Source organism: Lutjanus erythropterus, chromosome 19 (genome assembly GCF_056507025.1).
Source record: "Lutjanus erythropterus isolate fLutEry1 chromosome 19, fLutEry1.hap2, whole genome shotgun sequence".
In the NCBI taxonomy this organism is placed as follows: Eukaryota; Metazoa; Chordata; class Actinopteri; order Lutjaniformes; family Lutjanidae; genus Lutjanus; species Lutjanus erythropterus.
In genome coordinates this window covers 6,010,451-6,025,208 of record NC_139335.1, presented here as the reverse complement: position 1 = coordinate 6,025,208, position 14,758 = coordinate 6,010,451, and the positions used below count along the sequence as shown (strand labels likewise).

General features: G+C 41.8%; 1 protein-coding gene across 1 annotated transcript in view; it reads left to right on the top strand.

Annotated features, from left to right (window-relative positions):
* Positions 1–4,682: 4,682 nt before the first annotated feature.
* Positions 4,683–14,758, top strand: part of cacng2a (calcium channel, voltage-dependent, gamma subunit 2a) — an 84,187-nt gene continuing 74,111 nt past the window's right edge. The window contains exon 1 of the mRNA XM_084744753.1: positions 4,683–6,762. Coding sequence (XP_084600879.1) covers positions 6,537–6,762 — 226 coding nt within the window. The 5' untranslated portion in view covers positions 4,683–6,536. The remainder of the gene's footprint in view (positions 6,763–14,758) is intronic.

Below are 14,758 nucleotides of genomic sequence, written 5' to 3'. Positions count from 1 at the left end.
CAACCTACACTGATTTCTCACCTGGCCCAGAGTCTACCCAGACTCTCCTCCCACAACCAGGGACACTCCCACACTAACTTTAAAGCATATATTTACAATCTAACACTACCTACACTAAACATACACAATGCAAATGACTAAGTACTTATACAGATTAAAGTTTATATCAATATCAATATCGGTATCTGCCTCAAAAGTCTCACTAAGTCGGGCTCTTACCATGACAGGAACAAAATAACGGAGAAATACTCAGGAATGTTTTTTCATGGAAATGATCGAACTCAAAAATAATGAGAGGAACAAAATCCTGTTGGTTGCAGCTTTAAAAAAACAAACAAAATTATATTATGTATTTAAAATACAAACAAACATCAGATGTGCCCTCTTCGAGCTGTTTACTGTGCAGTCTGTCTAATTTGCCTTCCTGGAGAGAAGAACTGTTTTTAACCCTGTAGAACAGAGGGCCCATGGGTACATCCTCACCCAGAGACTTCCTCTAATCAGGTTCAATTACTGAGGATAGAAACGTTCAAAGTGCGACCACCTTCAAGAGAGCCTCTGTTTTCTCCCTCCCTCTCCCTCTTTCACTCCAGAGGACAATTTACTGGAAGCTCTCCCTGAGCCAATGCTCCAGGGGCCCTCTAACAAGGCCCCGATTGGGGCTGGATTTGCAGCCCGCTGAGTTAATGTCAGATTGGCATAAAGAGTCCACGTGGGACCAGAATGGGTGCGAGCCTGGGACCTGATTTGCGCGCCCTCCACGCCTGTCACGGATAATTGTTTAATGAAAGCGAAGGCTGTCCCAAATCCTGACAGAGAGGGAGAATCAGAGAGGTCTTTAGTCAGAGCTCAAGGTCTCCCTTCAGGGAAAAGTGTTGGTATCTGCTTCAGCCGGAGTTCACTGGAGAATTAACACCGGTTTCATCATGTCGTTGTTGAGGAACAGACTTTATGAAGGGGAGCGAAACCAGACCTGGAAACCTCAGCAACACTTCAGATCTTTGGATCTATTCCTAGGAGAAATATATGTAAGAAAAAATACATATCCTGATAATGGCTATATATGACTGACTGACAGAATTTCATCACACTGTTACACACAGCAACAACAAGTATGGCTGACAATGAAAGTTGCTTCAAACTCCATGGTGGAGGAGTTTGTGCCAAACAGGGAAGCGACTTTAGTAAATTACCCACCTTACCCCCAGGCTGACTCAGGCTTAAGACCCGTGTTACCATGGTAACAACCAGTGCCACAAACTGATCAGTAGCATCCAACCACAAAAACGAAGAAAGCACGGCTCATAATAAATTTTGGTTTGCTAACATTGTCACGGAGAGTGCAATGATTTCTTTGCATCTTGTGTTTGAATTTGACATAACACATATACACGCATACATTAATGTACATACATCTGCAGTTTTACAGGAAAAATCATGTTCAGATTAAATATTTCATCATATTGCTCATACAGAATAAGAAAAGACATATATCATTAACCAATGATATCATGGACCAATCAGAACTCAGTATCCAAAGTCTTTCTATGGCCAGGATCTCTCATACGTTTATATCTGATATTCAACCTTTTATAATTATCTTTTCTTGCAAATAATAATGCTTAAGAAAAATAACAAAGGAGCTCAAAGTCAGCATTTTTAAATATTGAATATATCGTCTAAACTTTTCAAAGTAGTGCAACAGTTTTCAGTGTACTTTGATCATCTTGAAAACCCTAAATTATATTATGAAGGTGACTGTAAAAGGATTGCTTGTTCAACTAAGCAGTCTGCCATCTGCTGCCAGAAAGTTGCAACAGGACAATGATAAAAAAAATTATATAATGTCCTCTTCCTTGTCAGTCCAAAATCTACAGATATTCTTTCTCAGTTATTCTCCAAAACTTCAGCATTTTTCCTGTCGGCAACATCTTGTAAAAAGCGTTTCACTGAAAAGCTGAGAACTTAAATAAACTTTTAAAAAATGTCGCCATCAGTTATGTTTTTAAAAGGCCATGCATACATTCCTATACTTTAAAAGTAGAGTCATATGTAAGAAGACCTCTCTTGTCATCCAGTATATCAGTCACAAATTAAATCTGATAATCTGAAAGTTGAGGCCAGTCTACAGGTTTAAATATTCTCATTTAGCCACAGCAGCTTTTGTCTGACCTCCACTATCTTTTTTGGTGGAAGAATCTAAAACTGACACAATAAAAACAAGTAAAAAAGCAACACACACCTGTGAAATTCTCTCTTACATCCAAGCATGTGACATAAAGTAAAGCTCACATACTGTTTTTCAGTGGGGAAGTAGCAGAGAAGTAATTTCACTTCAGTTTACAGTACAGTTCTGTTGTGATGTTTACCCTCTAATAAAGACTAATGAGTCTGACACTGGTGAAAAAATACACTTTAGTTTACAGTGCAGGTGTTCACAGTACAACATAGCTCTAATTACCCCTACATAGTTCTAATAATGGCCCAATAAAGGGTCTAACACTGTCTAATAAAGAACATATGACTATTTTTTGTCTAATTTGATGCAAAGTACAGCTTGTTATGTCAAATATAAAGTGTTACTGAATAAATTACCCAAGAGTAGTAAAAGTAACAGTAGTTAAAGTCAGCTCTATGTCAAGCTGAGCATTAAAATGCTGCTTATAGGCTGAATAAAATTAAATAACCTAATATATAGCCATCTAAGGACATTATGCTACATAATGAGTAATTTCAATACCTCAAATACATTTTGCTGAATTTTTCATGCAAGTCTTTTACTCTTTTTTTTACGGCTTTACTTTAGTAAAGGATATACGTACTTCTTCCACCACTGGTATTCAATCAGTCATAATATTTATTACCTGCAGTGCAGGTTTCAGTCTCATGCTTCAACGTGCAGCTGCTCAGCGGCTCAGAGATGATAAGTGCTGAACTAAGAGCAGCAGAAATCAGCCTGTCCAAACGCGTCCCTGACCGGATCGTCCGGGTATCTGACATGTGGCCCCCGAGGCCTGAGAGAAACATGATGATGACTTTTTTCACAAGGAGACGTCCAACCTGCACACGCACTCTCTCTGACATCGCTGGTTACATGAGCAGCTGGACAACATTTCAACCCCCCCTAAAAAACACAAAGTGTGGCCCCCTCACAACATGCTGATGCAGCTGTAAGTGTGGATGACAGCAAAGTCTGACATGAAAATGACAAATTTTAGTCTTCTTTTAATATGATTTTTATTTTGCAAGAAAAAGACACTCATAACATAAATAAACATGCATTTTTGAACATGAGAGCAGCCATTATCCTGTGAGGTGTCAAAGGCCTGCGATCGAAAGATTTCTCCTCGTCCTAAACTAACCACCATCACCACGTTGGTATCGAGCTGGTGGATAACCATAAGTACTTATTCTGAATAACAAACTCACACAAGATGCTGCATGCAATGCTGCTATAAAATACAACGCTGAAGATTGAATCAGTTGATTCTAAATGGTCTGGCTTGTGAGCCCTTAGAAAAAAAGCAGTAAAAATAATGATTCATTGCTAGGATTCCCAAAACTTTCTTAAACTTGATCATGACAAAGTAGAAATGATGTTGTTTGTCACACCAGCTTCTTACAGTCAGACAGTCTGCAGTCTTAGAGCCCTATCATATAACAGTAAGACACATGCAAGAATTTGGTGTTTTATTTAATTCTTGCCTTGTTTTTTTTTTTAAATTCCTCCTTTTGAACCTTTTGAATATCTTATTTTATCTGATCTTATCTTTATCTCTACTTGAATACAGATTTTCAGCACTTTCTCCACCCCTGGTCTTTAGCGATGAAAATTTGAATTAAAAACTGCAAAACAAAAACAGTGCAGCAGTTAGTCAGTCCTTTTATAAAATAAAATGATTAATATCACGGTATGTATCGTCATAGTCCGGTGCAGTATTGAAACATTTTTGACTGCGATATTTGTTATATCGTTGCATCCCTTGTTGAGAGTTTTATTAGTTGTGATAAAGACGTTTGGACAGCAGGGGGCGACAAACTCCACAGAGGGGGGGCAGAACTGGACGGAGCTCATCTTCCAGCACCACACACATAATCTCTGTGCTAATGCTGCACACTAATTAGTCGGTTTTATTTTATTTTATTTCATAAAAATGATTAATTCAACATTGAGTTCACACATTCAAACCGTCAACATGAATCACCACCACCAGACTGCAGCCTCATCCTCGCTGCTGTTTGTCATTCATGGAGAATCACCTAATCAGAGGATGAGTCCGTGTCTCTGCCTGTAAAGCTGTGAGCTGCTGCTGCTGCAGAATAAAAAAAAAAAATCGCAGTTTATTAAAGACAGGAGATGAAGTGAAGCCGCAGGTCGGACATTTAGTGAGATTACTTCAGGGAAGAGTGGCGGGTACATGCGTGAGGGAGCGCTGCAACAATTGGATCGGACAATAATAATAAGCCACGAATGCATAAATCTCAGCCTGTGTGCACGAATGCAATTCAGTAATCCTGCATTTACCTTTGCAAAAGACACACAGAGAGACAGAGACAGTGTCCACCATCGAAACACCCCCTCCTTCCGCCCCCTCCACTCACAGAAACGGAATTAAAAAATCTTTAATATCTTTCCAGCAACGAGCCTCCATTGCTGCAGCACGGAGCGCACACACGCTCACACACACACACACACACACACACGCACACACACGCGTGCATACATACACCGTGGGCCTTCTAAAAACCAGAAAAGGAGGAGAAGAAGAAGAACTGCAGCTTCTTTAACATTACTCATCATCATCCGAGTGAATCGGAGGGGGGGAGAGAGGCCGACCTGAATGTACTGAATGTGTACCGCCGCTGACACTGACATCGTGACAACACCAGCTCTGTCTGTGGATCTGTGCAAGTCCTGATTGTGTAATATATATATATATTTTCCTCCTGCAAGCGGCCAAACCTGCATCCGAGCGCGCACGGAGAGACAGAAGAAGAAGAAGAAGAAGAAGAAGAAGAAGAGAGGAGGAGGAGGGGAAAACAAGGGGGGATTGCAACATTCATCAGAATTTATTTTTCTTCCTATTACATGGCGCAAGGGCTATACAAACGGGACCGTCCTGGGTGTGATACTGCCACGGTGAATTTGGATATTCAAGCAGCATCAGCATCAGCATCAGCAGGAGCCGCGGCGGCAGCATCCTCCTCCATCCACGGAACAAGAAGAAGAAGAAGAAGCATCCTCGGCTGCGGCGGCGCCCACACCGACTCCTTGTCCTCCTCCTGCCGGCTCTATGTCGAGTGATGGTCGGCTTGCCTTGCTGGATGCTCCCCGCTCTCTCCGGATCGTCGACGACCGAACCTCCTCTGACCGCAGACCCCCATTTTCGGCGGAAACCTTCCCAGAGCTATAGGGCTACATATGGAAACTGGGGATCAAAATTTTAGGAAAAAGGAAAATCAACGCGGTTAATTTCGGTTTTCTTTTTTAGGTTTTTATCGGTTTCTATGTGTGTGTGTGTTTTTAAAACCCGCTAATTAATTAATTTATTTGTTGAGCCTTGATTTCCTCATTCCATCGTGTGCAGCAGGGTTGATTTGTGGGAAGACAGCGTGATATTTTCTTTTAACCCCACAATAGGTCGTTATAAAACAGCCAGAGAATTGCTTTAGGACTTGAATTCGTCCATTTGTTTACTCTCTAGTATGATAGATTTCCCTGCTGTCCTTCGTTTTCCTCTCCAGTTTATTATCTCCTTGCTTTTTCCCTTTTTGACTAACAAAACACAATAGAACAATAATATTAATAATAATAGACTTTAGGGTATAGTTATAATTCTGAATTCTTACTAGTAAACGCAATGTTATAACCTCTGACTAAAGTAACTGTAACTCACTGTAACAGACATATTGAACTGTTGTACTGTAAGCCTGCCATTACTCCAACACCGCCCCCCCTCAACCATCTCTGTGCTCCATTTGAGCTCATGTTAATTCAGCTCTGTGCTCAGCTGTAACCTTTACACGTCAAGAAAACAGGTTCCTCTTCTCGTCTTGTGCAGGCCAGTGAGAATAAACCTCAGTCTGGTTCATCTCACTTCCGTTTTTAGGCTCGGCTCTGTAGTAGTAGTGGCACTCTAGGCTTTAGGACATAATTAATCCTTTATAGCTCAGTATTTGTAGCTTTTTTGCTGCTACATCTGCAGCTGGAGGCCTGCTGAAGGGCTGAAAAGTCTGTCATCCTCTGCACACCTGATTTTTTAATCTTTTTGGGTACAAAAGTAAGAACAAACAGAGAGGAGAGACATCGCTGCCTCTTCCTCTCTTCCAACCCCCCAAAAACCTCCTGCCATCCTCCATTTTTCTCTTGTTGTGGTCCTCACCCAAACGCAACCATAAGGTTCCTACCGCATCCTCCTCCTCCTTCTTCCCTCTCCTTCCGCTCGAGTATATCCCGTTTTTTCGGTTTGGTTTGGTCCCGTAAATTTTCAAATATTTACTTCCTGTACATCAAGAGGAAAGGGGGTCCCCCTTTCATGGAATGCGGAAACATGGGTCTGTTCGACCGCGGAGTCCAGATGCTGCTGACCACGGTGGGTGCCTTCGCGGCCTTCAGCCTCATGACCATCGCGGTCGGCACGGACTACTGGCTGTACTCCCGTGGTGTCTGCAAGACCAAGTCCATGAGCGAGAACGAGACCAGCAAGAAGAACGAGGAGGTGATGACCCACTCGGGCCTGTGGAGGACGTGCTGCTTGGAAGGTAAGCTGCTCTGCTGCTCAACAAACTTTCCCAACATGGTTGACAGCTGTCAGTGCCTTCAGGCAAGCCATCACATGCATTTTTTTTTATCATTATTGGAGGCTGTTTTTCCTTCCATGTCACTTGTGTAAGCATACCTGTTTCACCACATGAGATGCACAGCAGGTTTTGACTGAAAATGGTGTTCGAAGGCCAGTAATGACTGCGTTCATACACCTGAAGTCCAAGAAATACACAAGTGTCTGTTTTGGGATATGACCGAAGGGGTTAAAAGATATATCTTAGGGGGTGTGAGGTTCTTAAATGGACAGAAAATCCTAATTCTGCCAGTTCTTGTTCTAACATTTCTATAATTTCCATTTTTATTTACAATACTGGCCAGTTACTTCTTCCTGTCTGTAATTAAACAATCTGACAAAGACAAGTCACTTTCTTGTTTGCAACATGTGATAAGGTTGCTGCAATTTAAAAGGTTGCAAGGTGAGAAAGACAAAAACTCTACACTTAAACTCTCTATCCATCTAGATGGTTTTGGCATGAGTTGCCAAGTTTTGGAGATATCTATGCGTCTAACTAAGCTGAGGAGGACGCCATCAATGTTTACATCCTGCACTGTCACGAACAAGAGCCTCTTGTACATGAGTGGATGCACACATCTGTGATAGTTTAGTAGAAAGAAAAATTATCTTCACTAACAAATGTAATTTGTTTTTGGTTCTTTGAGCACAAAAAGCTGAGTGCCAGTTAGTTCCATTATTTTAGAGAGATGATAGACATCTCCAAAACTCATAAACTCACACCAAAACAATCTGGATGGATAAATATCTATGGTGCATGGTGAACTGTCCCTTTAAATCAAGACTAATACAATTATTTTAGGGTGTTGAGCTTCTGCGGGCAGGGTGAAGCAGGTTTATGTTTTGGGACCCCCCTCAAGGGGCTGCAAGAAAAATCGTGAGGGGTCACAAGTTTATTCAACTAATATGAGAGGAGAAAAATCCTAATTCTGCTGCCGTGTTTAATGTTCTTGTCTGTTTTTTCCTCAAACCTTTTCTCAAAATTGCGTCTGTAATGAAACAATCTCACAAAGATAAATAACCTGTCAGATGAAATGACACACGCTGGTAGAGACTGCTGCAGAAACAACAACTTGGATATGGACCATCAGGACTAAAACTCTCCAGACTGATATAGTTCTTTTTGGGTGTTCAGTTCCTGCAGGCAGGGTGAAGCAGGTTTCTGGTTGCAGCCTGAAGCTGTTGCATAAAAGCCTCCCACACCACCCTGGAACAGTTCCTCTAGTCAGACATTAGAGTTTAAATAATGAAATAATAACATATTCAGGAGCTGTAGTTAGGGAGGAGCCTTCGTCATATATCAGCCTGATATATTGGCAAACCAATACAGTGGTCTAACCCTAATTAAGGGACGCTGCAGGGGTTCTGTCCACTTAAAGAGGCCGTGACACAGGGCCGGCAGTTTAAACAGTGTTTATTTTCATAATAAAGCCCTGAAATTAAAGTCACGGTAGCAGATGACCTGAATGACAGCATTGATAATGGCGGGGCTGCATGCCGCTCGCCATGTGACCTTTGACCCGGCCTCTTTGAGATGTCAAACAGCCTCACGTCCTGTGCACAGGTTTTGAGACGACCTCTCCTGCGTCTGCCCCGTCAGACGGAGGTGGCGCGCCTCCTGTCATGTTCCAGTGGAGGCACTGGGTGCTGACGCTGACACTGTAACCTTGTGAGGGCGCAGAGCGTTACAAATCTGCTCATCGTCTTTGGCTGTGAGATCCTGAAAGGCCGCGGCGTCTGACTTCATGCTCCTGTGGCTCCTGTGATAGTCAGCTAGACTCTGTACACCTTCAAAGCTTCAACCTGGTTTGAAGTAACAATTTAAAGCATCTACAATCAATATTTTATAATAGCAATGTATCAAGTGACAATGAGACTGTGAATATGAGAATTATCAGCTGATTTTACAGAACTTCTGTCAGTTTCAGATCATCAGTTATCGTCTGGCCACAACTTTACTAATTTGGTTCGGTCTCTCTGCTCTTGTGGCATCGTTTTCAGCCGCAGCAGGCAGAAAAAAACACTCTAAAAAACAGCTGTACCCACACAGACAGTTAGCAACTAGTGGTTGAACATAATTGAGCATTTAGTAGCTAAAGAGCAGGTATTTTTCTCAGGAGTTGGTGGAGAACAAAAACAGAGCTTGAAAAAAACAATAGTAAACATGGTACTCACATTCGTCAGGTGGACAGTTAGCTTTGAATGCTTGGTCAGATTCTTAGTCCAGTTTACTTTGGTCAGTTCTTTGATTTATGCAGACAAAGCTCTTAGACACCAACTCAGCAGAAGGATCAGGTCGTCCACGAATCACAGGGTCGGCATTTTGATGCTTGAGCAAGACAGTGAACCCAAAGTTGTTAGCTAGCGGTGTTAGTGAGGCGGCGGGCTGATGGTGGCCAGCTGGAAAATTTCAACTTATTGCACACAGACACTTTAAATGATTATGTAAAATTTTGATGGGGAGAAGCTGGGTAACTGTCTAGCTGGGGCTCATCTGGACATCTGTCTTTAGTTTTAGATGGACAGCATTAATAAATTACTCTTGTTGGGAAGCTTTTATTGCACCTACAGTAGCCTAACAAGTTGTTGTAACTCGAGTAACATCACCTGACTCTCTTGTGTGAACGTATGTTTTCATCCATCTATAATCACCTGAAAATACCCTCCAGAGGGTTTGTGTCCTCTTCCATGAAGGCTGCCACATTTCCACTGGCTCTTGATAGAGTACTTAGCATTTTTCAAAAAGCTGTATTGCAGGTTATTCACTTATTTGTTAAGTGAGAGAAAAAAAATGCTCATACCAAGCTGAAATTCAAATGCGGGGCTCGACAATAAGAATTGCCCGCTTGTCGGGGCAAGTGAAATGGCATGTTGGGCTAGTATATCTAGCAACTCACTTCTCCCAACAAGGCAAGTGATAACAAAAGAATTAAACTGTGAAATTGTTTTGATGAGCAAGTAATGTTTCATGCAAAATGGCAGAAAATGTTGTTTTCAGCCTCCCGAATATGGAGATTATCATCTTAAACTGAATATCTTTGGGTTTAAAAGAAATCACCTTAGACTTGACATTTTTTCACTACTTTCTGACATTTGCAGCCGTAAATTAAATATGTCGACCAGTTAAATTAAAAAGAAAATCCATTAACATTGAACACTGAAATATCACCTTAGCACCGCTAAAGTTTCTTTTGTGTACTATTCACCTCGACTTCAGATCACAGCGTTTACACCTCAGCTGTTCCCGAGAAGCTGCTCAGGTGTCAACAACAGAAAACTGTGGTTTCACTGGTTCACCGGTACGACTCCAGAAGTGAGTGTTTTTGTAAGTTTGTGAAGGTGTCACAAAGAGTTTCTGGGAAGAGAGCTCAGGCAACCTCGCCTCGGTAGATAAAAGAGACAACGCTGACTGCTGATACAGTGCTGCGGTGTATTAACTGTTCCTACAATGATTACCTTAATGCACATAGGATTAATCACAGTTGGAGTGTAATTGTGACAGTGACTGGCCTTTATCCCTGCCAGGCCATTATTTAATTGGCAAACAAAACGGCGCCGAGTCAAGACGAGATCAGAACATCACACTCTTGGCTCGGTGCGTGTGTATGTTGCTTTTGTATCGGCACAATGAGCTTCTCCCTTTGAATGCGAGATCAAAATGGCAGGAAATAAACCCAGAGTTGTCATTTGTGATTCATGAATGATCCCCGGCCCAGAGGAGGCAAGGGAGTGGAAAAAGGGGGCCAGTGTATTTACTTACCGGGGTCAGATTCATTTCAATTCTAATTCAAATGACTTCCTGCTCAGGAAATTGGGTCTTAAAAAGCGAGTACATTTAATTATAGGTAGTTTGCACATTTTAAACCAAAAATCGGGGGGAATTTGAGAAATAGTACAGAGCGGATGCAGCTGGAGAGAGGCAGAGATAAGCAGGCTGCAAACCCAGCCTTGTTTCAGCACAGATAATCAGGAGCAGTGATATCAAGTTTAACATTTCAGATGTTAATTAGGCTTCAGTTTGCAGCTCAGCGCAATTAATTCAAAGTGCCAAGATGACTAGTATTCATCTTTCCCCCAGCTCTTCTTAAATGAAGTCATGCTGGCGATCAGGCAGCGACTGAGGCTGCAAATGGTCGAAGTAGTCGCTGTGTCCTTATCGCAGCAGAGAACACAGACTGTGTGTTTGGCAGCGCGGGCCCACACATCCTGCTCACAGAGTGGACACAGGTGGGCGACGGTTTGTGTTTGTATAACCAGCTACTGGAGAGGAGAACCTGTGAAAAAGCAAAATGGGAATACCCACACTGGGTGCTGCTTCAACACCTCGACCTCTGCTTCACTCACCGCTTGTCAGAGAAACACAGAGAAAAATAATCTCACTCCCGCTAGAAGAAAGGATTGTGTATCTGGAAGAGCGTAGGTTTGGTTTCAGAAGTGTGTGTTTGTGTAGGGGGGAACGAAATGAAGTCAAATATATATATGATATAGTTATATCGTGATTTGACAAAAGTGCTGTCTTTTTCTAGTTTTAAAGGCTGCATTACAGTAAAGTGATGTAATTTTCTGAACTTACCAAACTGTTCTCGCTGTCTTCGCCTTTGCCCACAGTCATTATATCCACATTACTGATGATTATTTATCCAAAATAAGCATTGGACTGTCGGCTAGTTTAATCGACAGCAAAGCATCATATACTATAAGTATAAAGTTTTAGTGTACTATAACTATAAGTACCACAGTTTGGCTCTAACATGCAGCATTTTCCTCCTTATTGTACCATATCATATCGTTCACAACAACATCAGCATAATTTTTAATGATTTTAAAAAATTAGAGAAGGTGAGAGCTCCCCAAAAGTGCAGCAAAAGCATCTTGAGTGTCCCCTGGTGGCTGGCTGCAGTATAGGTCACATATCCTGCTTCCTCATTATTAATAGATAGGATGTGGGCCAAACTAAAAAATGAAATACATGTCAAATAAATTATTTCCAAAAGATGGTTTCTGGCATTTTTGGTGGTTCTTATCAGGCTGATGTTTGCTCGAGTGTTAATTTTTCTGATTGGTCTGGTTTTAATTAGTTATTTGATGCTGTAAGAAGGGGATTTCACATCAGGATTGACAGCTGCGGTCTGCTCGCGATTGACTCAGCCAGCCATGTAGGCAGGAATACATGGTTCCAACCCCGATCACTGCAGCACAGATTTGTACAGTGGGAGGAAGTGGAGCTGCGGCGTCCATCTTCATATGTCAATGGCTCAGATGCCGATTCACTACGCTACAATGCTAATTAAGTTTAGTGCAAGAGCTGCGTGCAAACCATTGTGTGTGTAGAAGTCTATTTCAGTGTTTGGAGGTAAAATCTGCACATATTGGCGGTCTGCTGTTAATATTGTAAAGTTTTTTGTAAGTGTGCAGGTCAGACTTACAGTCTTGAGACAGTATAAAAAGTTCAGTGATTGTGGTTGCACAGACAGATGTGTCTGCAGACAGTGTGGGTGCAGAGCGCGGTTCAGCTGCTGAGGCATGAGCTGTGCACACAGTAAACATGTGTGTTGCTGATGAATTGGGCCCTGGAGGCCGCGGCTCCTCCGTCCTATCTGGGACGTCTTTAAGTGGAGCCGCTGTGCCCCTCTGTGCTCTCAGCCAGGTGTAGCGCTCCGTGTTTGGTGCTAATCTGAGACATTCATCTTCATTACAGCGCCGCCCTCAGGCTCCACAGAGAGAGAGTCGAGGAGGAGGCGTGGGAGAGAAATGGTGGATGAAGGAGGGGGGCCATGGTGGTTCATAAGTCAATGTGCTAGTTCTTATATCTCTAAAATCAAAAAGACCTGAACTGCAGTATGTTCCATGCAATTTCCTGCATTGCTGATACCTATTTTGCAATAATTTATTTTTTTTATTATTTGAGGGCTTAACATGTATGCTAAGTCCCCCACTGCTCCTAACACTAGGATGGATTAAATGCAGAGGCTAAATCTCACAGTACATTGTATAAATGTATATGTGACAGTAAAGTTGCCCTTTACCTTTTTTTAATGTGCTGTTCATTTTTTTCTTGATTAATAATTTAATCTGTAAAATGTTAGAAAAGTATGAAAAATACCCATCACAGTTTCCTGTAGTAACTCTGGTAGAACAGTAAATAGAACAGCTCATTTTCTGCATTTACACTTAAACAAGTCAACAGCCATGCTAGCAGCTCTGTGAAGCTGTTCTGTACATTAATGCTTTGAGCTGAATGCTAACATCTGCATGCTAAAATGTTAACAGTGACAATGCTAACATGCTGATGTTTTGCAAGTAAGTTTACCATCTTAGTTTAGTCTGTTAGGATGCTAATAAATAATTAGCACTAGATGCAAAGCTGAGGCTGCTGGGAGTGTCATTACTTTGTCAGGTATTTGGTCATAAACCAAGCTAAAATTTTGACCTGATGATGTTGCTATAGAGACATGAGTGTCTCTACGGCACCACTGCTGCATCCTGGGCTTCGCATTGCCCAAGATGAGGGCTTTTTTGGGGGGATTGTTGTGGCCTAAAATGCCTGATTCCATGACAGCTTTTCTAAAAAAAAATGTGATGCATGTTGTGATGTTTTCAGGCGTTGTTACGAGGAAGTGTTTTTTGTATAATTCATTACAAATCAAAGGGAACTTTTTTTTTGCAGGAATAATAAAACTGCACTCTGTCCTGAGTGTTTTAAGTAACCTTCCCAAATGCTTAGGATTGCAAAAATTACTACAAAATATGCTTTATTTGTAAGTGAAGAAGTTTACCTGGGAGGTATTAACAAAGCAGTAAAAGCTTTTGAACAATAACAAACCTTGTGTTTTTTTCAGTACCAATGACAAAATAATAATAAAAAATAGTAAATAAATTTCTGAGTCAGTTCATTGAGACATACATGCATGCATGGGGGGCTGTTATGATTGGTGGAACTCGTGAGAAATAACAACAATTTGTCAAATTTGCAGAAAAGGTTGCTGTGACTGGACAAACTTGCAAAGCTGTGCAGAATTCATTGGGATTGGTTGAATTGGCATTAATAGTTGTGATTGCAACATCACAACTTTCTGGCAGGATTGCCTTTTTCAGAGTGGTTATGTGTGGAGTCAGACCTTTTCCCAGTGCTGAGCGCTGTGTAGAGATGCCTGCCTATCAACTGGAGGAAGAATATTTGCTTTGTCCATATCAACCAAACACTATACTTTATTGCCTTTAATTTTGAGTCGTAGCCATGAGAACTCTTTTCTTTCTTTTCACATGCACCATCATACACTGAAGTGTTCTTCACCCAACAGCGATTATTTAGAAAATCGTGTTTTCCTTTTTTAGCTAAAATGGCTACCACTTCAGTATGGCCTCCCACAGCTCCTGTCAATCACCACAGATCACAGTTCACACATACTGCCTCATGATTTAATGTATAAGAGCGTGGGAGCATCAATGTAGTGTACATTCATGCATTGGAAAACACATGTGGGAGTATATTGTGTGTGTGTGTGCATACGTGCTTTTGTGTACTTAAACATGTCTGAATGGTGATGTTTGTGTCTTGTGTGTGTGTGTGTGTGTGTGTGTGTGTGTGTACAGCAGAGAGGCAGGATGAGAGGCAGGCCTGAGATAAAAGCAGATAGCAGAGCGGAGCGGCAGTGAGGAGCGGGATTAGTCTCATAGTCCAATCAGATAAGGATTACCCAGCTGGAGTATGCCCACCCAGGCTAATGTCTCGGCCCTAAAGTGGCATTACACTGTATTATGACACCGATCCACTGTACACACAGCTGCATGGGCCGGATTACAGTTAGTCACAAGTTGAGAGCAGCGTGGATGGAAAAGTGTATTCAGGGCCTCGCAGCCACTTGTTGAAGCACATAAACTGAGCCTTCCCTCCTCTGTCAGGATGGTATCGCTACTCT